This window comes from Empidonax traillii, unplaced genomic scaffold, assembly GCF_003031625.1.
Source record: "Empidonax traillii isolate 1590-97213 ecotype Southwest subspecies unplaced genomic scaffold, ASM303162v1 scaffold409:size521033, whole genome shotgun sequence".
Taxonomy (NCBI): Eukaryota; Metazoa; Chordata; class Aves; order Passeriformes; family Tyrannidae; genus Empidonax; species Empidonax traillii.
In genome coordinates, this window is record NW_020955602.1 from 322,213 (window position 1) to 346,923 (window position 24,711).

Consider the following 24,711-nt stretch of genomic DNA (forward strand, 5'->3'; position numbering starts at 1 on the left):
TTGCAGAGTGTACTCATGAAATCTGTGTTAAGAGTTTGGCCTTTGAAAATAGGCAATGTTTTCAGCTCTCACGGACCACAGTCTCTCATGCCTATTGAAGACCAGTTTCAAGGTGTAGGTAGAGGAGAAGATTGCCTAGCTCAGTGAGCAGCTGGAGCCAAAAGAATGTTTGTGCTTGTTGCTACTCTGAGGAGTCACTGTCTCAGCATTCATTATCTCAGTGGTAACAGAGGCAGAAAGCATCTTCTCTGGAACTCTGTACCATTCCTTTCCTGTTGTGCTGCCTGCTGCTTTCTCCTCTTTACTACACCTTCAGAACCCTCAGACCAATAGAAACATATATCTTTCCTTCTTATTCACATCTAACCTATGCTCTTATATTAAGCCTTGACCTTAATCTTGCAAATTCTTAAACTCATTAGGGCCAATAATATTATGCAGGTGAGTTTTCCTAATGATTTCAGTGGACTGGGGAATGCACTGAAATATTGTCATGCTCATATGTTTAATGAGGCTTTTTAGGATGGTGTTTTATATAAAGAATCATGATTAAGGTTCATTTATATGTATCTTCTACCATAGTAGATCTTCTATCTTAATTATAGTCAACTAGAACTTTCCTTTTACAGGGAAAATTTCCAACTTAGATTGAGATTTACAGCTTGAAATTCCAATGCAAAATATCTCTGGGAGTGGGGGAGAAGAAAAGAAAGATCTGTATCCACAAGCATCAATCAATTGATTATGGAGTGTTTATGTTCAAATGCTTCCCCAGGAATTGTTTCTGGCTGTCAGAAACAAGAACCAGTTGTATGTTAACAGGGGGCCATGTGAGCTGCAAGGCATGCATCTGAGGTTAATAAAATGTTATGTTACTCCAGCAAGTGTGCAGGCTTCGTTCCTACAGCGCCTGACGTCACCATGAGCACGGAGCCCTCCCACTCCTCCTTGGTAATTGATGGTGACGGGCTCTCTGCTGAGCTGTAACCTAACATAGGGACTGAATCAGATCAACAGCTGAGAGAAATCACCAGCAAACAGTCTTGCTCCGTACAGACAAAAGCTGAGCCCTGTAAAACAGGCCTTAGCTGGACAAGTATTTCAAATAATGGTCAGTGCAGGCTGAGTTGCTGAAGTTTTTGCTGGTGCACTGCTTTACTTCAGAGGTTTTGCTCCTGCAAGAAGTGTTGCTGTTACTGGAAAGGCTGGCCTGCTTGGAGTGAGGCTGACATGCTTGACAGACGGCTGATGTCTCCTCAAACTAAGCACATTACTCCTGGGGTAAGCATATGCGGAAGGAGTGCAGGCCAGATGCTCGGGAGCCCTTTAATTTTACAATGTGATGTAGAGGCTGGCTTACAAGTTAACTTAATTACAGTTAAACTGCTTCACTTTGCTTTCATCTAGCCAAGCTGAAATGTTGTTGAGAAGTGTGCCAGCCTTTTTATGGAAGTCCAAACTATACTTTTTTAAAACGTACTAATTTGACTTATAATGTTGAAAAACTGGGAAAAAAAATTAGTTGAGGGGGAGGGAAAGCACTTGCAAGTGGCTGTTACTGAGAGCTTCTGTCTATAACCCTATTAAAGTAGTTAAAATGAAGTAGCTTGCTATTTGTTCCGTGATTTTTGGGATTGTGCTAAATTGTTTTTGCCTCAATATGAGAGCAATGGGACTCTCTGCTGGTAGTAGCTTGAAGTACATTCTCTTTACAGACACAAGCACTATATTATTTTTGTTTGGGTGATGTTGGAACACACTCATGAGTTTTTGTTTGGCAGCATTTGACCAGGTATGTGTATCCTGGGGCCAGGGATTTATAGCAGCAGATATCACACAGCAGCTGTGCATGTGAAATAAAATATAAATAGATGACAAATGCTATTTTTAAAGTTCTAATGGATGTGCTTTGTTTTCTTTTTTGCACTATTTAAAGCAAAGGAAGGAGATTAAAATAGAATTTACATAAGCATAATTTTAAGCCAAATGTTTGGCTTAAGCTTGCTGTTTCCTATAACATTTATGAGAGATTTGAATAAATTTGCAGTAAAAGAACTGTACCATAGACATGACAGTACCTTTCCAGAGTTATTCTGAGAAAACTCAGGGACATTGTCTCATGTAACAGCTGCTCCACAGCTTTTTCTAGCAGGAAATCAGATTTGGATCATTCTTATTCCTGGATTATTTAGGGATCTTCACATAGGAAGCTAAGTAGTTATTGCTAACATCCATTCTGTTCTCGTCTTATGGACAACTTTTCTTCATAGACAACTTCTTTTTAACTCCAATTATATTGTGCTTGTATGTTTGTGGGGGCAATAATACAATGGTGAGTCTTACAGGTGGTATGTCATGAAGTAGGAAAGTATAAAAATAATATATTCAACTTCACTGAACATGTTTTCAGCATGAATGTTCAGAACAGTAGAAATCAGCTACTAATAGAATCACAGAACTATTCAGGTTGGAAAAGACCCTTGAGATCATTGAGTCCAACCATAGCTATAACCTTTAGTCTTTTCTTATCTAATTACTATAGTTAAAAGCTTAAGTCTTTATGTTTTAATTTGTATACAAGCAATTATTAAAAGTTCTGATGAATTAATATATTTTAGGGTTCTCTGACAATCCCAATACAACTTAAATGGGGAAAAATTGGAGCATAATTTTTTTTTCCTTGGGAAAAATGAAAAAAAAAAAAGTCAAATTGGAAAATACTGTTTTCCTAAAGAGAAGCAACCTGATGTTGGAACTTAGCACAAATAATGTCCATGTGTCCATGCAATATGTTATCTTTCTGTGTACTGGTTGTCAAATAATGTCATCAAGGAAAAGATCACTTTGATTTATCTGGGCTATACAGTAAAATGAAGCTTTTCCCTGCTATCACATCATGAAGTCCATGATCAGAGAGGTCCTGTTACACGGAGGAAGAAATTACTGTTTGGCAGGATAAGGGGATCACAGCGGGTGGTGCTGAGGATGTATATCCCTTGTGAACTGAGAAGCAGCAATAGAGACAGGTGAAGTGAAATGCAGGTGGCAAGGAATAAAGAGGATTCAACCATGTATGCTGATAACCATGGATACCTCAACATTTAGTCAAACTTTTTTTCAAAGTGATAGTTGATAAACATTCTTTTCATGTTTCCTCAGTTTTTATCCTAGTCTCTAGCTGTGTCATGAGGGAAATACCATTTAGCTTTGCTAATGTGAGTTTTGGCTGTAGTCACTTCTTATTCAGAAGCATTTTATGGAAAACCGTGCTTGCAAATTAGCTTTTTCTTTTTTCAGTACTAGTCCTCAGACATTATCTAATTGAAAAAATGAATTGTTTAAATGTCTTTGAGGAAAGCAATTGCAAAGATTAAAAAAGAGATATAGCTTGAAAACTTCCATATTTCTTGTCACGAATTATTAAGTAAACTGATTATTGATGATAGTCTTTTAATCACAGTTGTTGCATCAAAGGTGGATACAAATTGCATAATTAGCCATTGGTATGTTTTTCTGAATTGCCAAATTTCGGAGTGTCTCTTGTAACATGTTGACCCCTGATGCATTCAAGTTAACATAGAATGTTATAGTAGAATTAAATAAAATAATACTTATTACATAACCACTGATACATTTTCACCACCAATACAGTCCCTGTAACATAAAAATTCTTCAATATGGAAACTTCGGTAACTGCCATAGAGTGTAAGCCCCTCAGGCACAGTAATTCTCTACACTCTCCTGAGGCTGGTATTTTGTCCTTACCTCGCCCTCTATGCAGAGAAGTGGCACCCTGCCTTTTTCCAATTTACACAAATTTACCTGAATTTATGTTTTCAGCATCAGTGAAATATATATTTGCTACCGCTAGTTTTCGTTCAGTTTTCAAGTTGCAGTGAACAAGCCTAGGAATTCATGGAATTGAAAGGGCTAATTCTGCTATTTACTTCCCAGAATCAATGGTGTGGAAGTGCAGCAAGAAAAAAGTGTAAAAGGAGTGTAGCTAAAGTGCCTTGAAACTTTGATTGCATTCAAATATCCATTTTATAGGCTATTAAACTTTGCTTTACTTCAATATCTTTAAATTATTTTTTTTGCTATGGGCCAAAATGCAGGAGAGATCAGAATTTTGAAAACAGGTTGTCTAATTACATACGGATATATAATCTTTTGCAATCTTTTAATTACTGATCCCTAAAGTCCTTTGTTATAAGTTCAGTATTTGTTTACAAATATTTATGTGCCACTGTACTGCAAGTACACTGCAGAAGAGCCTGTGGTTAATACCATAATTTGTAACTGCTTAATAACAGCAACCAGTGTTCTGTGACAATGATAGTTTGGAAATCTTCTGACTGACAGATTAAACGTTTACATTGCCGCTCATGCCATCATCTTATATTTAAACAAGCTGCTGAGTATTAAAGTGGATGGACAGTCTTTGTATAACAGCTCTGATTTTTTAGGTTTATTTCCTAAGACAAGATTTATGCAATCCCACTTTCCATCTGTTAGTTGTGCTTCTCAGGAACTTCAATCCAATGGCCAATTTAAATTAGCCTTGCAGAGGTCTCAGGAGTACTGAGTGACTGTTACAGACCTTCTTGGGGGCTGGACAGAGCTGTTAATGCCATTTTCTCAACATGCCAGGGTGGGAGACGTAAGCCGCTCTGGGCTCCTCTGGCATCCAAAAGATAGCGTCCAGCTAGCCAAGGAGCACGACTTTTACTCTGGAATAACTGAAATGAATGTTGCCTCTTGTTCAACCAGCAACTCATGGAAAGGGAAGAGAAGTTTGGCGAGGGGAGGGGAGCTGAGGGTACAGAACATGTGGTGTGTAGGGAAAATGAGAGAAAGCTGAAGGTACCGTGGAGGTGTGTGTGGGAACCCAAGCTTCATTTCTTCTGCTGTCACAAAACAACTTGTTTTTCTGCAGCTCATTAATGATACATTGCATTTTGCAGTATTTTAGTGGATATAAGCATCTATTTTTTCCTGAATATTTTGAGGGTGCTGAAAGGATGCCGTCAGATTGACGATTTATAATATTCATCCCTAAAAAATTTTTAGCTTGTTAGTTAATGGTATTAATGGAATATCATTACCAGAAAAAAATACCATTTTAAATCTCTGGTAGCAATTCTAGATTTAAAAGCTAAATTTCACTTTGAGTAGGCTCATGCTGATCAAAAAATGCTTGTAGAGACACTGGCTTGCAGTTGCAGTAATTGTAACTTGGTGTCCTCTCATTTTGACAAAGTCCTCAGCCAAGTATGTATTATCATTTCTGTGCAATTCCTGCACAGAATTGTCTTGTTAGTACACAATTCAGCATCTCAGTTCATCAGGATAGAGTTTCCCTGAAAATCTCTGTGACAAAGACATGCTGGGGCTTTACAGTTTTCCCTCTTATTAAAAACCTTACAGAGAGAGGTTGGACTGAAACACCTTTAAGGGCCCCTTCCAACACAAAATATTCTGTGATTCTAAGAGCAATCTTCAGTTACTGATATTTATTTGAAAGATTCTGGTTATTTCTTTTCATTCACACACACTTTATCATTTTTAAAAAATGATAATGTTCTTTTTAAAAGCTAACAATGAAACAAGGATTTTCTAACCATAGTATTATTTGAAAGTATTCTCTTCAGTATCTGCTCTCTAGAAACTTGTAAATGAATATTTATATGAGGCATTGGGAAAAAGTAATGTTTGAATTTTTAAAATAAAATATTTTATTTCACCAATTTTTCAGCAGTATTTCCAGTTTGTCTTGGGAATGGGGTCACTTTGGTATGTAAGAAATAGGTTAATGCTTGATTATATAATAGTTTCAAGAGCTGATGCTATGGTGGGATGCTAGAAAAGTCTCTTTCAAACTAAGTACTTCGGTAACTTTCTGCAAAATTCAAAGTAAATCCTTTAGTTCCCAGAATATCAGGATATTTTCTGGCTGAATGTTTTCTGTCAAGAAAATGTGATGAGGTTCTATTGCTGTGATTTCACATGGATTTCCCAGCTTCATTAGAACTTGTATAGACATAAAAAAAGCAACTAGCATTGTAATGTGGGAAATATTTAATTTTAGGAAAAGTTTAATGTGTTGTAACAAAACTGCTTGAGAGAATAATTTCCTTATTAAATTTTAAAAAGAACTTTCTACATTGATGCTGGTTTAGTGTATCCATTATTCCATTCATGTCCTGCGCAGCACAATATACAGCTTGGGTTCAGTTGTATAAATTTAGGAGAAATTTTTGGAGCTTGGAATTAAAAATACTGTCTTCTTATAGGTCACTACCATATTAAGATCAACAATTATGGATTTCATTAGAATTCTTATATTATTGCCTTTTTTCATCATGTTAAATCAATTGCCTAGTAAGCTTTTTGTACTTAGGCGAAGTTCCTTTGTGACTCCAGAAATCCTCATCCAACTCACCTTAGTATCATAGATTTGTACCTAAAAAGTGAGTGGAGGATGACTGCTGTATCACAGGAACAGGTTCACCTTTAAAACTCTAACTAGGATGTAGAAAATACCTAAATGCCTTTCTTGGAGTATCAGAGTCCTGCAGTGTTGGACAGAGAAGGCAAGCCCCACACAGAAATGCAGTTGGAGGTATGCTCTCTGCTTTGATGCATGAGCTGTCGGTGCTGTCAGCACAGGAGAGCCAGGCTGTTTGGAGCATTTTTTTATGAGCACTGATTGAGAACTGGAGCAAGAGGAGGGGAAAAAATGTGCCAAACAGAAAAATGTAATTGGAAAATCACATTTTTACACCAGTCTAGATTATAACTGGGAAAAAATGTGTCCTTTCAATGTAGAAGAGGGAAGACCTTTCCACCTTGCCCTAACTGTTCACCTTCTTACTCTCTGCTAACAAGATTCTGTTAATTTGAGTGGACAAGGAAGATTGACTAAAAGTACCTTACCTTCATGCTGGGTCTCATCAGGGCAGTTCTGAAGACGTTGTTGTAACATGCTGCATTATTTCTCTGTAAGGAACAACTTACTGTACTTATTTCATCCACTGCATTGCAAACTACTGTCCCCACTTAGCTGACGTGCTGGTTCTTATGACCATGTTTTCACCGCAACGCCCTGAGAGTTACTACCAGGGTTACACATCTGGCTTCTAGCTCATCAAACTGAAATATGTTTCTGCTGTGCCAGGGTGACACCCAGTCTCACAGATGAGAGAGCCATTACAAGAGCACATATGCTGCCTAAATTCCACTTAAGTACTATTTTGAACTCTGAAGTGGGTCTCAAGTGATAGATACTCCTTTCTGCAGAGACAAGTTTCCCAGCTTTCACATTTCACCAGGACTCATTTCAGTGGAGCTTGTTAAATTGTACAAGCCAGTACACCAAAAATTAAACATAATTAATTAATAGGATTGCAGAACTGTGACCATCAGAAATACAGTAAAAATGAGGAATGGGAATTGAGATTTGAAGAAGTGATGAGGCCAAAGAAACCACAACATTTGATGATAACCAATAATTTAAATTGATGGAATTGTGGAATGATGGCTTGTGCCAAAAATGAATAAACAAAAGCAAAGTAAGCCAAAATGCCTCCTGTGGCCTGCTGTTGTGGCTCTCCTGGTTAGGTGCATTTTAGTTTCTGAAATGAGAACAGAATTTGGAGGTTTCAATAGCTCAAGTTTTACAAGAACTTCTAGAAATGCAATTCTGGGATATGGTTGGACATTTAAAAAACCAAAAACATGTTAAAGGACCAGGGACTTGGACGTCTCCTCTGTGAACTATTAGTTACTAAGGTAATGTCCTGAGTATAGGAATTGCACAACAATAATACCCAGAGGACAACTTGTAACTGGAGCACAGTTTTCAGGATGTGGATGTGGCCAGAGGTGGTTAATATCCCTGGTAGTTTGTGGCAGCTCCTGTACACAGCTACAAGCCAGTGTTACTCCTCAGTCTCCAACTCTGGGCGATCAGCATCTGGTGATCATGGAGCTGCTCGTGGCACTTGAAACATTTCAGTGCCCCCAAAAGCAGACGTGCTGCCTGTGAGAGTTAAGAGACTTTCACAGAGATTAAAACCCACTGTTTGTTTAATGTTGTGTTCAGTGTAGCAGCATGTAGTGGTGACGCTATAAATTAGTAACTGTTCAGTGGAAAGCTGTATGTTTTAAGGAAAAATAGCCAGGACAGGCTGTTTTTACAGGGTTTTGTAAGGCTTATATGTATTATTTCAAGATCTTAGTCTTCTCTGAGAAGATTGGTTCTGTTATTGATATTCTGTGCTCAAAAGCATATTCATTTCCCTTCTTGCAATTAATAAGTATAGCAAAATGAACGTTCTCTCTGTTTTAGTACTCAAAATATTATTTCTCTTAAATATGGGTTTGGAAGACTTTTTTTTCCTACCCCTTAAAGCTCTGACAGAATTTACTCCTTCAGAAGCTGTTTCAGAAGTGTTTGGCAGAACATTTGGCTACAGGTGACTTCTGTGACCATCTTACATCAGCAACAGCATGTTGAGCACTTGAATTGTTCTTTCTGCTTATATCCCTGTTCTCTGTGTTTTACTGCAGCAATGTTCCACATGACTCTACATCACATGTAAAAAATAAAAATAAAAAATCTTGCCCACACATGGGAACAATCACCTCTGAGCAGACCTTCCAACCTTATAGCATTTATAGCACCTCTCCAATGTCGAAGTGATGCAGAGGATTCATAATACAACAAGTATTTGTATTATGTATCTGTAATGCAAACCTTTGCCAAGTTTCTGAAAATCATTATGAGTTGGGTTAATTCTTTTAACATCTGACTGCAAGGAGAACAGCAGCTTGTTATTTCTGTGACACTGTGAGAACATACTTACATTATCTTTCAGTGCAGCAGGAGATAGCATGTGCCCCTAATGTATGTATGTTTACAAGTTGAGAAGTTAAGTCTGCTGTTAATGTTATCACTGCTGTATCCTGAAATAGAAAACTGCAGGCAGATTGGATTGTGTTAGAGAATGGTAACCATAATAACCAATAACAATCTGCAAATGATAAGCAGCGTTACTGTTTAAAAATAAAATTTACATAGCATTCCATTAGTTCCATGGGCATACTTTCAGATTTTATGTTATTATTCATTCATTTTAAGCTTGGCTTTGAGATTTAAGATGTGGCATTAATCTGAAGGAAGTGTTTCATTAGTGCATCTTGAATTATTTCACACTGTTTTTTTATATACCTAAATAAATCTCACAAAATAAATCTTACTTAACAACCCTCTTTCAGAGATACACCATCTATAAGGGAGAATTATAAGCATTCTGTAGGATGTATGGAATTTCATGGAAGGAGATGGACTTTGATTTTATGGTTGGATGTAAAAAGCATACATTCAGAAAAGAAATATAAAGTCTGCTGTGAATAAATGTGGAGTGTCTTGATCATTTGGAATCTGCACCATGTTCTGGGATGTTGCCCAACACTTCTGCTGATACAAAAATTGAAACAAACAAAAAACCCTTCTTTAGCTTGACCCATACCATGCTATTTTTTGACGAATGTTTTAAAAGGAAAGGAAGGTGTCATTCAAAAGAAGGAAGAGGTCCAAATTGTGCCCTGGCCCTGCCATTCTTCTCCTTTCATATCTCTAGCATACAAATAGGGTGTCTAAAGGGGTCTCAGAAATTCTTAATAACTTAACCTGAAAGTATGAAAGTATATGAGCAGCATGGTGTTATGATCAAGGTGTTAACTCTTTTGGGTTAACATGTTTTCAGTCTCCCTTGCTGAGACAACCCTGTCATTTTCATAAAACACTTGAATGCTTCTTAGAACATGGAGTCTTATTTCCCAGTTGCTCTTAACTGCTGAGACACTGTGGTTACCACCACACTGCATTCAGGGAGTTACAATGACAGTGAGAAGAACTGGAAAAGATCCATTCTTCTGAATGTGCTGACATCCAGAAGAACAAGGTAGCCTGGGCTTCAGATCCATCCTGTAGCTCTTTCAGGGCAACAACACTCCTGGAGGTGTAAGCAAGCCACAGTTCATGCTGCTGCGTGTTGCCCACAGTTAGAATGACCACCATGGGAGAAAATCAATGGAAGATCTAAAATTCATAGAAAAACTGAAAAATTGTTTGCTAATCATCATTTTCCCATTTAAGTAACCTTGTTAGGAAATTTCAGTGCTGATGTGGGATCGGATAGTTTGGATGGAGGGTAATTAAATTGAAATCGCTTCTGCCCTTTAATCCGATATGTGAGAGGGGGCAAGTTGCTCAGAGGTTTTTTGCCAGAGGTAAATGAAAAATGAAAATAGCAGCATTGCCAAGTTCCTTTAAAATGAAACTGTCATGTTTACAAGAGACAATTCTTGTTGCTAGCTGTGTAAGAGAGTTACAAGCTGTTGATATTCTTCATTGGGATTTGAATTTGAATCTGAATTAGGTAAGACAGAGTCAATTGCTTTCCATTTGAATTCCTGAAGAAAAAAAAATGTTGTTACTGTTGGATGCAAGTTGAAAGATTCTTGTTTATCAAGAAAGGTCTGTTTAGTCTATTAACCTTGACAACCATGTCAGCAGTTTTTTCTGTTTGTTTTCCCAAAGGCACTATGTTAAAGTACTATGATATACAAAGTTATTTATAATGCAGACAGTTCATAGCTATGCTTAAAAGACATAGGTCAGAGTTTAAATACCAGAGTTAAATGCTATTCTCTTTGACAGTTTGAAAAGTCATTATGCTGAATCTTTGAATGTTGCAATGGAGGGATAGAATCACTACCATATCAATCCGAATCAGATATTTTTACATGAATTTGTTACAGGTTCACAGACGGGTTAAAGTAAAAAGGAACCTCTGGAGCTGGCCCAGTCACCTGCTCAGAGCAAGGCCACCTAGAGCTGTTTACCCAGCACTGTGTTCAGATGGCTTTTGAATACATCCAGGGATGGACATGTATGTCAGTGGTCAGTCACCCTCACAGTAAAATAAAAAGATCCAACAAAACAAACACCACCACCAAAAAAATCCCTATGTTCAAAGAATTTTCCTATATTTCAGTCAATACTCGCTGCTTTTTTGCCTTTTCATTAGGAGTCACTGAGAAAAGTCTGGCTCTGTCTTCTTTACTCCCCTCCTACCAGATGCTATACACCCTAATAGATTTCTATAAAAGGAACAAAATTTAGGGAAGCAATCAGAGAAAACAAAGTCCACACATATTGACTCATGCATTTGTACCTGCTTGGCTCTGTTAACAGATGATTAGGATTGCTATTGCTGTCCTTGCTTCTACAGATGAGCAAGATCCACTCTAGAAGTACTTGCGTACAGTAGAAAACTGAATAACTGACTTATTGTTGTGATTTGCTTGACTCTCACAGTCACAGTAGTTTATTTTTCTTCACTCCGAATGCTGCTTCTTAAGGCTCCCCTTCATCAAGTTGGGTTTGTGTACCTGTATAGCTCTCTGTCATACATCTTCAAGAACATGCCCTGCTGAGAAGTACCAGTGGGGCAGAGGAGCAATTTCACCCTTAATATTGTTTCCACCTTCCATTTTTTAGACCCATTGCTGTGGTTTTGACACTTTCTGCTTTTATTCCAGTTCTTTTGCTATAATGAAAATAGGATTGCAACTTTGTCTCTTGCTGAAGTCTCCAATTTACAGGTTTTCCAATAGCCCGTATTTGCTAGATCAACCAGTTCTGCCTGGACATCCCATCTCAGCATCTCTGCCCTGGTTCTCACCCTTCCACTCTTCCCTGGTTACCACCTAGCTGTAGGCTAGTCAGGTAGCCAGCTGTCCCTGTGAAGGTGTTTTCAAATCCTATTGTGCTCTCTGCCTACCATGACTGTTTTTCTTGCCTAATCCTAATTCCTGTCTTGTGGCCTGGTTTTTAGACTCTCCTCCCTGTGGGTCACAGAGCCACACTGCTTTCTTCCTTTTTCTGCACTCTGGCTTTCTGCCTTTCTCATTCCACCACCTCTCCAGCCCCATAGTTGCCAAATTCCTTTTTCTAACCTCTCTCTCTCCAATTTCCACTTCGGTGCCCACTCTTTCTGTGTGGATCATGGGATTCTGGTCCGCAAGGGTCAGCACTGGCAAGACACTGTCCACCCTGTGCTGGCCAGTCCCATGTCACAGTAAGATATCAGGAGAAGGCTGCACAGCAAAAACCCACTGCTGTCACTTAGCTGGGAGTGGAGCAGAGGTCATCCAGCAGTGCTGTGCTAAGTTTAAACACCCTCAACAGGAGTGGCATTTTTGCAGACTTTTAACTCTTGAACCATAAAAGCTATATACAGATTTGCTTTGTGGAGCCCTGAGACAGACTTTGGTACCTGTCATGATGTTTCAATTCAACAGAGCAATGAGCAATTCAGCTTATTTACTGTCCAAGCTGCCAGACTCTGGCTGCTTGTACTGTCTGTAGTGAGAATTACTTGTGACATGAAAGTCACTTATGGTGACAGCCTGAATAATGCCCTAAGTCTCTGTTGAGTGTATGCAAACTGCAATCCTCCTTTGATTTCTTATTCATGCCCAAAGTAGAGGAGCTGATGAAATTATTTAAAAAAAAAAAAATTAAAATCATAATAATTTTCATACAAAGAAAGGAATATGCTTTCCTTATTTTTGATGGTAGGACCACTTCTAACATTCCTGCTGATTTTTTTTTTCTCCAAATTTGATTATGAGAGCCATATCCAAAAGGCAGCAATCAAGCCATGGCATCCAAAATTCAGTTGTTTATCAGAGCTGTATTTGACAAGCAAAGTAATGGGTGATGACACTGGCTTTACCTAGTATTGACAGGTGTGGTTTCACACTGAAAAACACTGTACAGTAAAGCTGAGGCAATTATATTAAAGCTAATAAGTGTATGTGACCACACTCGTTCAGCATCGATAGGAGCAACCAACTTGGGCAAGTGATTATTACATTCCGCTAGTGGTGTCTGATGTCTGTTATTTACTGCCATACAGGAATGGTGCATGTTTTATTTAATTTCTGGGAACGCAATGTTATGATATTATTTGTTTGAAGCTTAATTTGCAGTTGATATAATGTGAAGTGACCAGTTTGGCTGACAGATAAACTAATGCTATTTTGTAAACATATGGTTGGAAATAAAATTAGTGTCTTCTGATTTCTAATTTGCCCTTTGCAACTGTTTTCTTGGTTTTAGCTCAGCTTGTGAATACATACAAGAACTTGAAAAATCTGGACTCCTGAGTCATGTCACATATAGTCAACAGAGGACTAAGGGTCTGTTTTGACAGAGAAGGCAGATTGAGAGAAGAATATCCTACTAACTCACGCAAAGAAACTGAGGTAGTCAAGACAAGATCTTTTTAAAATAAGCAGCGGATGAGGAAGGGGAAGGAACAGGGAGGATGTTTACAATGTATTTGAACTGCTTCATTTGGTGCTTTTGTTAGGAAAGAGGTCTTGTTCTCTTTCTTCTGTGGAAGAGAAGGAAACTGAATAACACAAACTGGTTTTCAGTGCTCTGTGTGTTCATGGTATCTTGTCATGAGATATGTGTATTATATTAACTTGATTATAGATATAAATGGGCAAGCATACACCCACACATTTCCTCCTTAAGACATTACATATTCCATATTTTTTTCCTAGAGCTTATGTATAATTCTGATTATGGGATATAGTGCTAGCAGCAGTATGAACTATAAGGAATTGAGAGGACTGAGCTGAGAGGGGATGGGTTTCTCAGTGCAGTTTTAAAGCAGTTTTGAGCGTGGTCATGTTACTGGATGCCAACTAGTGGCCTTTTCCTCAGTTGTAAAGAACAGTCTTTCCCAGAGGGCACTATTTCTGCATCCTGGATTACTTTATGCTGTCCTAAAACATCTTTAATGGGATTTATTTTTAAGCCCCATTTTAATATTAGTTTGGGAGTGCTGTTGGTGAATTAGTCTCTTAAGTCTTCTAGTGTTGTTTTATTCTGCTCTTTGGCTGCTTTTACTCTTTCTTGCCTGCTCTGCCTGGACTAGAAATTGTCCAGGGCTTTGGATTCTTCTGTCACAGTGTGGTATTGTATTCTGGATCTGTTTCCTGTGCACTGCATGTAGCGGGTATAACTTTTCTGTTACCTGAGTGCCATTGTGCTACAGAGATAAGGTTACATCATATTTCACTTACAGAGCAGTCTGGGACTAATAAGCAGGAGGAAGAACGAAGTAAGTGAAACATAGGAATGGGAAAGAATCCTGGGATATTTGGTTTTTTTATGGTTGTTTTTTTCTGTTTGTTTTGGTTTTGTTTTGGTTTTTTTTTTTTAAAGAGAGAGAGAGAATTAATTTTTTTTTTTTTTTTTTTTTTTTTTTTTTTTTTTTTTTTTTTTTTTTTTTTTTTTTTTTTTTTTTTTTTTTTTTTTTTTTTTTTTTTTTTTTTTTTTTTAAGATAGTGAAATAGCTCCATGGGTTTCTGCAGCACTCTCAGAGGAGCGAGGGGTAGGTTTAGGTGATCCAGAGTGTGTTTCCCCCCGTTCAGCCAGTGCTGCTGGCTCACCCCCAGCACTCCGGCCGCAGCATCCGCCCCCTCAGCTTCTGGTGACGAGCACACCGAGCGGCCGCTCCCGAGACGCTGCTCCCGCGGGGCTCCCGGGCTCTGCCATCCCCAGCCGCGGCTCCGCGGGCCCCACTCGCGTTTTCCCAACCACGCATTTCCCCCAAAGACAATTTGGGCGGCGTCGTGCGAGGCGGGGCAGGGCCGGAACGCGGCGCTGCCGCCTCCCGCTGCCCGCACCGCTCCGGCTGGGACTGCCCCGCACGGCTCCGGACGGGCTCGGGGGTTGCCGCTGCCGCCGCCGGCCGGAGAGTTTGGCTCCCGGGGCACTTTCCCATCCCGCCGGCCCCGCGGCCCCGCAGCAGAGACTCGGAGTTCATGCCCGAAAGGAGCAGCGCTCCAGGAGCGGCCCAAGCGTGGGAAAGGAGCGCGGGGCTGTGCCGCCGCTGGGAAGTCTGCCCGGCTGGGGCACTGGAGCTGAGGATGCAGTGGAGGATCTGACTTCAGGCGTTTGGGCGCTCTGGGCAACAAGTGTCAGCCTGCGAAGGTGCAACTATGTACCTTTTTGGCAGTGACGAATACGAAGCGGTAAGATGTAAACTAAGAATTTTCCCCCCCTCAATTGTTATTTACTTTTAATGTTCCTATCTTCAGAGTTTATTGAGCAGCATTGAATTTCTGTCAGTACAGTGGTCGAACTTCAGTACTCACTCATTAGATTGTTTTTTCAAAATGACATTTCTCTGCAAATTCTTGGAGTAGTGAGATTACTATTTGCTAGATAAAATGCAATTTACTTTCCCTGTCTTGTTTATTGCATTGTGATGATATTGAAAATATTTAACTACTGAATATTATGAGGCAATTTGGACTCTTGAGTTAAGCAAACCCATGCCTACAAATAATTCAGAATTTGTCTAATACTTTGTAATGTAGATAGACTACAAGGAGCTTACAGAACTGCCCTTAATAGTATGTTCGTGGGGACTTTGCCAAACTGTTTCTTTTGTGCAGTTCAAAGCATGTCATTGTAATGTAATGCAATGTCTATCAAAAAAGCTGGCTTAAAAAAAGACCCAAACACACCCACATTAAGATCTGACAAATCTTTACTTAAGTATGTTTGTAAAACAGCATTCGAAATAAGCTGTTGATGTCAGAGAAGACCAGAGGACAATCACTAATAGCTCTGCACTGTTGAATGACATAGTTGTAACATAAAAGTTCGACATAAAATTTTGTAGCCTGTGCTTTCATTGCCAAGTTATAAGCAAAACGGATGTATTCTTCCACCCACTCGTCACTGAGTCCAAGCCTGAGGAGCTTTGGGGAAAAACAATGAGACTGAAAAATATGTATGAACTCTACTATAGGACATCAAAATAAATTTCCCACGTTAAAAGATGACACATTCTTTGCATATAACTGGCAATTGAAAATGTTTTGTTTTGATATTAGTTGTTCCTAATAGTATGAAAGGGCCTTTTATGGCAGTCTGGGTTCATTTCAAGGTATTAATTCAGTTATTTTGGATTTTTTCCTTCTTTTCTTTTTTTTTTTTTTTTTTCCTTAATTCCAACCAGATATGTTTTTGAGATGCAAGAAGTGTAGAAGACATTCAGGAAAATAATTTAAGTGCAACTGTCCACATATTGAACTCACCTGTGTGTGACTTGCACAAACTTTCACAAACCACGAAAGGAAGCTGGAAAGAACTTAGCTTCTTCAAAGCAGTACACCACATGACATTGCAGTGATTATGCTGTAGAATGTTTATTTGTGTATAAAAACTGTAAAGCAAGAGGGACTTTGCTTGCTTTGAAGCTTGTTTTGTTTTGTTACATTTTGTAGATATTTGTAAAGAGTTACAAATCTCTCTTAACAGATTTTTAGATTTTTGCACAGTCTCTTCATTGCATCGTAGCCCGTAGAGTGACTTCCTGGTTTATACAAGAATCTGAAATTTTAAAGTATCTTGAAAATAACCTGGATGACTGGAGAATGGTGTTAGGTCTCAATCTCTTCTCCTGATGCTCTTCAACATTTTAAAAGTATTGAAGTACTCTGTGTCATAGAACATAGTTCAGTGTTTAAGACACCTTTCCCAGGCAGGTGGGCTATGTCATTCCAGTTGTTTTTCTACTACATAGTTGTGTGAAGTGAAATAGCATCAATAGAAAAAACAAGAAGTTCACCATGAATTGTATGGGGTTAGTTTTTTTTTTAATTTTCTCTTTTTTCTTTTGTTCTTTTTGATATCTCTAGAGGTCCCTGAAACTGAAGTGTAGTGACCTGTTCAAACAAAATGTTTCATTAAATGCAAGGTGAAATATCATTTCAGTTGTTTCTTCTTCATTCCTCTTTAAAGCAAAATAGTTCAGGGCAAATAGAGGTGCACTTTTTTTGGTGTTATTTTGGCAGCCATACTTACCAAGGTGTTTGTTTTACTCAGTGGTAAGTACAGTAGAATTGATGACATACATAAAGCTTGAAAAACACCTTTATTATTCCGTAAAAGCTATAATCAATATGAAACTTCTATCTGTGTAGATTTGCCTATCATGAAACCATATGCTCTGCATTGTAGAAAAGGTATTTGTTTTATCTTCCCACACAATTACTTGAGTCACTGAAGGACAAAGTAAGTAAAAAGAGTGACAGTGAGGAATCTCAGTGTTTAATTTTAAGTTTGCTATTAATTCGAAGCAATTTCAATTTTGCTTTAGGCATTATAACTATGGATATAAAATTTGATTTTTATCCTAGGAAGGAGACTCCTGATGGAATGAAACATAACATCACTAAAGCATCCCTTAGTGGAAATCCATCTTTAAAAACTCAACCTTTAAATAGAGTAACAGAGAAATGGAACTGTATGTGATCACTGTGTGCATTTCACATGCACACACGAATGTCCAGATGGGCCTGCACACACACTTGCAAGAAACATCGTCATCTGAAGCAATGTTGTAATTCAGTTAAATTTAATAGCAAAACAGTACAGACTGGTGCTACTAGCTTTTGCATGTGGTGTCCACTTTGCTTTCTTTTTGTTCCTGTGTATAAACAAGCTTGGATTATTAGCTTATTCTGACTGCATAGTAAGTCTAGATATCTGACAGAACTGATAATCAACTTTTATACCATCTCCCACTAATCCCAGCTGAACAGAGATAATACCACTTAAAAATCAGTTATCAAAGACAAAGATGGGTTTTATGACCACTTTAAAAATAAAAACAAAAAGTGTCATTTTATGGCACAGTGACAAAAGCTATATTTTTAAAATTAATAATAAAACCATGTAGCTTTGGTCCTTTCCTGTTTCCATTAGCATTTTCATAAATGTTCTGACTTGGGGTGCAGAGTGTCTTTCACATTGCATTTTAACACTTTAGGCAGATGCTTATTAAACTCTTTATAACTGGTGGAATAAACATTTAGGATCTTTTGAGGCAATTTTTATGCCATGTACCTGGCATTGTAGACGTGCTTGGCTATATAAGTGATTTTATTTCATAAATACAGGAAACTATAAAATGCTACAGACCAAAGAGTCCCATTTGTGGCTCTAAGTTGTTTGTGTTTCCTGTTTCTTTGCAAAATAAACCTCTGATAACCAAACAGAATTGGAATAGTTCATCGAAAATGAAGCAGGAAATGGGAGCTCCTTTTCACAGATACCTGGTAGATCGTAGTCTGCACAAATCTCTAAAAGCAAAAGCCTCTAAAACTTACTCCCAAAAGTCCTTTGAATTGATGCCTAAGGGATGATGCTAGTGCTAGCTAGTGCTTGCATGTTTGGGAGGCCTGGCTGGCTCTGCTGTGTCCACAGGCTACAGTTTTCCCATGGCTGCAGAGCCTCTGCTCTTCCTCCCTCAGGTAACCTAGCCAGGGCTGTGGGTACTGGACATCTCCAGCTACATCCCCCAACACCTTTCCAGGGGCCCCTGGATGTGGGTATGTGGGCCAGGACTGATGCAGACTTGTCTCTGAGTGGCCATGGGACACCTTTAGCATTTCACCTGACGGCAGTCTTGCCTGGTAGAAGCCTTTGGCTCTGTTGTAACAGCATGATCAAACACTGTGATGGTAAATGTAGGGTTAATTAGGATTTCTTCTGAGAACAACCTAATAGTTGGAAAGCTATTTCTTAGCAGAATAATTCATGGGCAGGGAGGATTTCATGGTGATTGGCCGTTTAAGAAAAATCATTGAATTTCATTCACTCTATTGCATGCGACTTTCAAACTTTTGCAATCAATAAGCTGCTTTTAACTTTCTTAAGAAACTCAAAACTCAGTTTTTTTTGATCTCCATAGATATTTTTCTTGGAAGATATTCTTACAAAGAATGGGAAACCTCTTTAAAAATCGAGTCATTTTGATGTCCAGGGCAAATGTTTTGGTTGCCTTGAAAATCTAGCATTTGTCACTTGTGTTCTCCAGGCAAAAGTTTTTAACTTGTCTATTTAAATTAAATCTTTTCTTCCTTGGAGTTTGCCTACGTCCTCTTGCAGGACGGAGCACTTCTTATGGAATATTAAGTTTGATGTTGATAGATGCCAGTTGTACTCATGGCTCCTGCAGGGCAGCATTATCTTCTAAAAAGTATGAAAATCTGTCTGCTAAATTTATAAAGGAGGGAAAGATCTTGAAGCAGTCAAATGTCATTCAGGTTTGAGAAGAGTTACTTTTTGACTGCTATTTGTGAATCAGACACATCCCAATTTTGTGTGCACAGATATTCTGCTGATAGGGCTGATTTTGCTGTGTGAGGGGAAAACCCCACCTATTTTAGAAATATGCTTTGTAATTCTAGAAATCAGTAGGGACAACACACTGATGTGTTTTCAGTGTTTATTCTGAGTCATTGCTACTTACCTTGTTTCAGAAACTGAGTGAAGGGAGAAAAGATAATAAGGGTGTTGTTTAAAGTTGGAAAGAGTCATATGTAACTGTTTAGCAACAGTGGTTTTTTATCATATTGTGGACTGACACAGGAACGCGTCTAAAAATTATAAATCACAATTGCTTCTTTGGGAACTTCTCCCTTGAATTTTACCTGTGGCAGAATGCTGTAAAAAGGTAACTGTAAGATTTTGGAATGCCTTTTTCATGTTCACCTTAGTTCAACCTAAGGCAACAACATCTAATGCTATGTTCAGATAGATGAGTAGTACAACATGTGAGTGTAACTTGAAGTACAGACTTGAAAGGTAGTCAAATTCAATGCAGCCTCTGAGGTAAACATCAGAGTCCATCCTTGGACAAATCCCTTGACATTTTGATTCTTTGTCTTTAGATATAAGGAGATACTTGTTTCGTTTCTGGTAACAATAGATGTTTATTTTTTAAACCTCATAAATTTCTTTAAAAATACCATCTTTAAACATAACAATGCTAGCATTTGATTATTTTCAATCATAAATATTGTACAGGAGCACGAGGAATGGAGTTTCATGCCTAAAACTCTGTGTTTGGCAAGAAGAACACTTACATGGAAGAAGGAAGTGCTTATACATGAAAGATAAATGTGCTTATATCCAAAGCTGGATGTAGACTCGTGAATCAGTCACCCTTAGCAAGCCTTTTCCCTGTGGATTCTCTGCAGCAGCCAAAGTGTAGAAGCAATACAGTTTTTCTTTCTTAAATTGGAAAGATGAGGGTCATTCTGTATGGCATCACTCCCCATGACAAGCTCAGAGACGTCGCAGCTGTGTTTTAAGCACTGCACATGAGTTTTAGGATTCCCCTAAGGGAAGCCTGGGAGAGCTGCTGGTTTCGATTGTGTAGCGTAATGGCTTCTGAAGCAGTTTCAGTTTAGAATAGCGAAACACTAGAGAGGAAAACTGTAATAAACCCATGCAGAGAAAGGTATTGGTCATTTCTGTGTTACTCCCAAGACACCCAGTGTACTTTCCAGTTTGTGACTTGCACAGCTGTAGTCACCAGACCTTTTTCCCCAGAGAAAAACACTTTTAACCTAACTTCCTGTAGTTTATAAGGAGTAGATTCTTTAATAGTGATGTTACTGTTGAACACTTTTCACAAAATTACAGAATGGTTGAGAGTGGAAGACACTTCTGGAGGTTAGCTGGTCCAACGCTCCTGCTCAGGCAGGGCTATCTACAGCCAGTTGCACAAGACCATGTCTAGGCAGTTTCTGAGAATCTTCAAGGATAGAGACTCCACAACCTCTCTGGACAACATATGGCAGTGCTCAGTCACCCTCATGGTGAAAAAGTTCCTGATGTTCTGAGGGAACCTCCTGTGTTTCAGTTTGTGCCCTCTGCCTCTGTTCTTGTGACTGGGCACCGCTCAGAAGAGCCTGGCTCCACCCTCTTTGTACTCTCCTTTCAGGTATTTATATACAACAAAAAGATCCCCCCTGAGCCTTTTCTTCTACAGGATGAACCGTTTCAGCTCGCTCAGCCTTTCCGTATGTAAGACATGCTCCAGTCCCTTCATCATCTTTGTGACCTTTCATTGGACTCTCAAGAATGCCTTTGTCTTCCTTTTCCTGAGGAGCCAGTAACTGGACACAGCATTCCAGGCGTAGCCTCACCAGTGCTGAGTGTTTTGTTTGTGTATTTTTATTGTAGCTCCTTTCTTTGCTTCCACCTCCATCTTTCAGCTTGTAGTAAGTACTGGTGGAAAAAAACAAAAGGGTGGAGATGAGTGGAGAGACCTATCTCTGCATGTTCTCTACCAAACTGTTTGAGGTAGCTCTGAACCTTTCAGTTACTTTTCCATTTGAGACAGCAGCAGGAAGGAGGGAAGGAAGATCCCAAGCTCAGAAGATCTGGCTTCTGAGTCTGTTGATAGCACCAAGTCCTGCTGAAATACGTAAATTCATTCATTGGTCTTGGTTTCAGGGTTTTTTTGCATCTGAAGAAAATGACCACGATAATGACCTGCTTCCTGGCTAAGCACTGTTGTGTTAGGTGAGACAGTTTGCCTCACTGAAGTGAACCAGCACAGACTTAGGGAAAAAAATAACATAATGACTTCATGAGCAGGAATACTTGAGTTTTTCTATTCCATATTCATAATGTACTCTACAGGTCTTGATAAAAATATGGCTGTTTTTCAGTGAGGAATTTGTAGCCATAACAAATGTTAGTGGTAGGGGCAGGAATCTAGGTAGGGCAGCACAAAGTTAACAATAAGCTAGTTGACTGGGCTTTCTGATTTACATAGCTACAACATACTTAATCCTTGGATTCCTCTGTATGTGTTTTGAGTTTTGTGTACGTTTCCAGGCTTTCGGAAATTATTTACAACTTCCTCCCTGTTATGCCGCATATATTCATACTTCTTATTTAATTAGATATCAGGGGACCTATGTAGCTAGAGAAATCTTCTGGGTTCAAAAGATACTAATGGCATGTCTGGTTTAAGCGATCCATTTGTAACGCTTGGGGTGGAGCCCAAAGTTGGAGCTATTAAGAAGAAGGTAGCTTGAATGTCTTTAGTTAAAGAAATGGGACTTGCTTATGCTGTGCATGAATATGTTACAAAAAAAATATCCAGATCTTGCAGGGGCCCCAGTGTGGTGCCTCTAACAATAGAGTTATGTTCAAGTTTGTTTTCCAGTTAAGTATTTATGATGTGCATTTTGATGCCTATGTTGTTTAGCCTGTGGATGGATGTCAGGTAGCAGAAGGGGTGGCAGAAGGGTTAGCAGAAGATGTTTTATGTGCAAAATTGAAATCGTGACTTCCCTGCAGCACATATGGAAAACTAAAGTCAAGAAGGCATGTTCACGCTGTCTGCCATACATGCCTGCCTGCCTGGTGCGGCAGACTGCCTGTTTTGGATGCTCTATCCCGGGTAGCACAACTACTTCCCTCCCATCAGTGGTGTGTGAGGTGGTGTCTGGCAGTCTACATAGCTTGTTGCTCTCTTGACCTTTCAAAACTATACCAGTTACGACAGCTCAATGAAGCACTCCTAGCATGCAGGCTGGAGATAGTCCAGTAGCATTTTGATAGGAACCTTCCACACAGGGAAATCAAGGGCCAAAAATCCTGTTTCAGATTATCTGATCTGAAGTTTCTTTGTTAGTCTTTTCCAGGCACAATTCCTTTTTTTTTTTTTTTTTTCTCTCTCTTCTCTTTTCCTCTTCTTTTGCAATTGAGGTTTTGCGTTTATGTCTGTTTGGAAATATGTTTTTGTTTTCCAGTTGATAATAATAATCAGGTCTGGTGAACAAATTAAGAAACAGTTGATCACAGTAAGCCTTTCATTTATTTTTATTTAATATTGGCTCACAGGAAGTCTATCACAGGAAAAGAATCCATCTATCTCCTTACCAAAGCCATGGACATCTGTCTTCATGAAGACATGTCTTCTCTAAATTACAAACAAGCTCTGGGCAACTGGACTGACTAAATGAAGTGCTGTTTGTTTACTTATAATACATGTTACTTTCCAGATAATGACTTCACCTGATGAGTAAGAATTACAAAATGCTGAGATAGGTAACTAATCTTTGATAGGAATCATCAGTTCTTTTTTCAGCAAGCCTTTTATTTACACAGAAGCAGGTAATGATAGCCAAGATAGTTTATTATTGTTTATTATTTTATACATCTCTGATCAGATTAATGTATAAGATTCTGCTGGGGGAAAATTTGGCAAAACCTGGGTGTTTTCATTGCTTTAACTACAGGACTATAGGAACCAGTCATTTAGAAGTTTTTTTCTGAGGAGTGAAATAATAAATTCTCCTATGCATATTTCATTGTACATTGTTGTTTATGCCACAGTGTGATTCTATAAGTTTTAATTTAGCAATGCATAGGACATTTTGACATTTAAAATGCTTGAATTACTTACCAAATTTTATGATTTACAGTAGAGTTTTAGAGTTCTGTTAGATCTTACAAATCAGTCAAATGGAGTTAATTGGTTTTAATACTTTTTTTGTTTTACTTTTTTTTAAGACATTTTTGAGTTTTTTTTTCTGAATATCTATACACATGTTGTTATTAGAAATAAATTCTTTATGTAAAAATAAATTCTTTAAATTTGTTTTTTGGTACAAGCAAAGCAATGTTGATTCAGAAATCCAAAATGACAGTGCTACCTACCCAGTTGAGTGCTGAAGTCTAAGGGCAGGTAGACCACTACAGGAATTCTAGGCCAGTTTATAGGAGCAAGGCTGATGCATTCATACTATTATTGGGGCATCATGAGATGTTGTATTTCTAAGCTATTCCTTTAGGTAGCAACTAAGTATGACAGGAAAAAGTTCTCTACATGTCTTTTTATAAAGTTTATTTGCCTGAAAGGAAATTATAAACTTAATTTTTTCTTCATTCAGGGTAACTAAGTTTTATTTTACGTGCAGAAATGGGCTTTAATGAAGTTGACTTCATGCTTAAATTCATAGGCTTGTATTTATCTGCAGCTCAGTGGGCTATTTTTTGAGGTTAAGTGTCATATAACTTCAGAGTATATTATCTTTAGATGTTAATTACGCTTAGAATTTCTTTATTTTTCCAGTGTAGGAGATTAACAACTAACATTCTTTGTAAACTTGAAAAATTTTAATCCATGGAGATTGTCAAAACTCAACTAGACAAGGCCCTGAGTGACCTAATTGGGCTTTGAATCTGGCACTACTGATCACGAGCTTGGACTAGATGGCCTTTTCTCCAGATGTTCTCTCAACAGTCTACTTTTTTGCTGTGATTCCATTCAGAGCATGCAAGCTATGTAGAAGTCTTAAAGGCACCAAAGTAGAAATTCACAGGTTTTTTATAAGTCAAAACTCACTCTTGGAAGTTTTCGTCTTGTCCAGCAGTTGCCCATGATTTAGTTCCTGTTACTGAAGGACGCCCAATATAATTCTGAAATTTCAGGCCTCTAATCTGTAATTCACTGTGATTCTTTTGCCTTCATCTGCATTCCATGTAAAAATGGGGGTATATCTATGAAGTAAGATCTGAAAGACAGAGGTTCAGATTGTTGCTCAAATATAGTCAATTTATCACATGCATCATATTGTGGTTTACCCCATACATTTAAGAAACTTGTGTTCTGTTTCCCTTAATTCCTTCTAAAGGGAATTATTCGGATTGTGTACTGTAGTTCTGTTATTCATTATATGGACATCCTGGCAAGAACATGGGTGGCCTTCAGACATGCTTAAGTAAAATCATAA

General features: G+C 38.4%; 1 protein-coding gene across 8 annotated transcripts in view; it reads left to right on the forward strand.

Annotated features, from left to right (window-relative positions):
* CACNB2 (calcium voltage-gated channel auxiliary subunit beta 2) overlaps positions 1-24,711 on the forward strand; it is a 252,581-nt gene that overhangs the window by 125,563 nt on the left and 102,307 nt on the right. Inside the window, exon 1 of one of the 8 annotated variants that reach the window (XM_027893889.1) lies at positions 14,831-15,126. The exons of the other annotated variants lie outside the window; for them this stretch is intronic. Coding sequence (XP_027749690.1) covers positions 15,094-15,126 — 33 coding nt within the window. The 5' untranslated portion in view covers positions 14,831-15,093. Of the gene's footprint in view, positions 1-14,830; positions 15,127-24,711 lie in introns of those variants that run through there. 8 annotated transcript variants of the gene reach the window in all.